Below are 2,500 nucleotides of genomic sequence, written 5' to 3'. Positions count from 1 at the left end.
GGACACGGTGCAGCGTCTGGTGAATCAGTACAATGTATACAGGCACATCGTGGAATACCTGCCGGCCCTCGGGGTGGTGCTGCTCCTGGGGGCGTGGAGCGACTGGCGCGGCCGCCGACTGCCCATTCTCGTGCCCGCGTTGGGGCAGCTCCTGCTGGGCCTGGGGCTGGTGGCCAACTCCTACTGGTGGTCCCTCTCTCCCGCCTTCATCCTGCTGGCCTACCTCCCCGCGGGCTTGACCGGCGCCACCGTGGGGCTGTTCATGGGCGTCTACGCCTACGTAAGCGCGACGTCCACTCCAAAGGCTCGCACGACGCGCATGGCCGTCGTTGGCGTCATCCTCTTCCTCGCGTCCCCGGTAGGCAAGTACTTCGGGGCCGTCCTCTACGCCCGCGGCGGATACGTCGCCGTTTTCGGAACTATGGTGACGCTGGACTTCCTCGGCGTCCTCTACATCCTGGCGCGCCTCGAGGAGCACCCTGGGGGCGCCAGGGCCGAGACCTCGAGCAAGGCGGGCGTGTGCGAGGCCCTCTCGCCCGCCCACTTGAAAGATACGCTGCTGGCGGTGTGGCGGCCTCGCGAGGGGCGCGCGCGCACGCACATTCTGGTGCACATTTTCAACTGCTGCGTCCAGGTGTTCAACTTCGGTAAGCGAATCTTGACCTTCCATTATCACTATTTTTCACTGTGGTATGATATATATATTTTTTTTTTCTTTTCTTTTTTTCTTTCTTTCTTTCTTTTCTTTTCTTTTCTTTTCCCTACGAAACCACGAAATTTAAAGCAAACCCTTAAAAGAAGAAATTCGATTGCATCTGACTCCCTTTTACATGAAATAATATCAACATACAATATATGCAGTACTTATGAAAAAAATTATTCGATGAACAAAACGTTGGTCGAGAGAGGTTTCAGAATCTCCCCTTTGTCCATCATCAGGCCCTCCAGAAAAAAAAACTAATATATACAAAAATCCGTTCTTATGAATACGATATATCACATGTCATTTATTAATATTTTTTTTATTATTCATTTTTAATCCGCATACCATCTTTTTCTTTCTTTCTTTCTTTCTTTTTTACACACTCCCACTGAAATTTTCAGGTCTGATGAACTATGACTTCCTGTACACACGCAAAAAATTCTCCTGGGATTATAATAGCTTTACTTTGTGGTCTATCGTGAGCACGCCGCTCTCCTCTGTGGGTGAGTGTTTCATTATTACGTAACTTTTGTTCGAGAGTGCCGGAAAAATGAATGTAGAATAGAATTTGAATAATAGGATGATTACTAAGGATAAGAATGTGATAAATTATATGACAAAATTTAATGGGAGAGTTGTTATTAATAAGAATGATGATTATTACAATCTATCATTATCTTCATAGTCACTATCACCACAATCCTCGTTATTCTTACAATACTCATTAATTCAAGCATCATAACCATCACATTCATCACCACGATCACCATTATTACAATCAGGAATATCACAATCCTCATTACCATCATCATCACAATCATCATCACCTTAGCTCATTATTATAACCTTCATTACAATGCCATAATTATTACAATCATCATTCTCATTACATTCATTACAACCATAATCCTCATTATAATTGCAACCATTATTACAACACTCCTCGTTATTACAATTATTTCATCCTCACAACCACCATCACTACAAACATAATCCTCATAATCCTCAACACCACCATCACCACAACCCTCACAATCATAACCATTCTCACAACCCTCATTATCCTCACAGCCCCCATCATAATCCTCATAATTCTCACAATCATAACCATTCTCACAACAATCCTCACCATCCTCACAGCCCCCACCACCACAACCCTCACAATCATAACCATTCTCACAACAACCCTCACCATCCTCACAGCCCCCACCACCACAACCCTCATAATCCTCACGATCATAACCATTCTCATAAATCCTCACAGCCCCCACCACCACAACCCTCACGATCCTCACAACCCCTACCACCACAACCCTCACGATCCTCACAGCCCCCACCACCACAACCCTCACAACCCCCACCACAACCCTCACAACCCTCACAGCCCCCACCACCACAACCCTCACAACCCCCACAACCCCTTCCTCCAGGCACGATTGTGGTGATGCCTCTCCTCAGCTACTACTTCAGGGTCGAGGACTCCATGCTTGGCTTTGCGGGGGGCGTGTCCTCTCTCTTCACGTACGTGTTGAGGGCCACCGCGCCGGCACCCTGGGTTTTCTACCTGTGTGTTTATCTAATGGGGTTTTGTGTGCGTGTGTGCGCGCGCGCGCGTGTGTGTGTGTGTGTGTGTGTGTGTGTCTGTGTGTGTCTGTGTGTGTTACGTTTCATAATAGTGATTATAATGATGGCAATAATGATAAGAGTGATGATAATGATTATAATGATAGGGATAATGGTAATAATAATAATGATAATAGTGATTATAATGATTATAATAATTGGGATAATGATAAT

General features: G+C 46.1%; 1 protein-coding gene across 4 annotated transcripts in view; it reads left to right on the top strand.

The window, feature by feature from the left end:
- Window positions 1–2,500, top strand: part of LOC113817350 (proton-coupled folate transporter) — a 4,351-nt gene that overhangs the window by 493 nt on the left and 1,358 nt on the right. For 2 of the 4 annotated variants that reach the window (XR_011398933.1, XM_027369381.2), the window contains exons 1-3: window positions 1–647; window positions 1,105–1,206; window positions 2,134–2,271. The exon at window positions 1–647 is cut by the window's left edge. Coding sequence is in view for 2 of the 4 variants with exons in the window: in XM_027369381.2 (XP_027225182.2) it covers window positions 1–647; window positions 1,105–1,206; window positions 2,134–2,271 (887 nt within the window). In the remaining 2 variants the exon portion in view is untranslated. The remainder of the gene's footprint in view (window positions 648–1,104; window positions 1,207–2,133; window positions 2,272–2,500) is intronic. The other 2 variants (XR_011398934.1, XM_070128239.1) reach the window with 2 other exon arrangements.

The sequence above is a fragment of the Penaeus vannamei genome, chromosome 12 (genome assembly GCF_042767895.1).
Source record: "Penaeus vannamei isolate JL-2024 chromosome 12, ASM4276789v1, whole genome shotgun sequence".
Classification (NCBI taxonomy): Eukaryota; Metazoa; Arthropoda; class Malacostraca; order Decapoda; family Penaeidae; genus Penaeus; species Penaeus vannamei.
The sequence above is the reverse complement of the archived record's forward strand: the minus strand, read 5'-3'. Positions and strand labels throughout refer to the sequence as shown.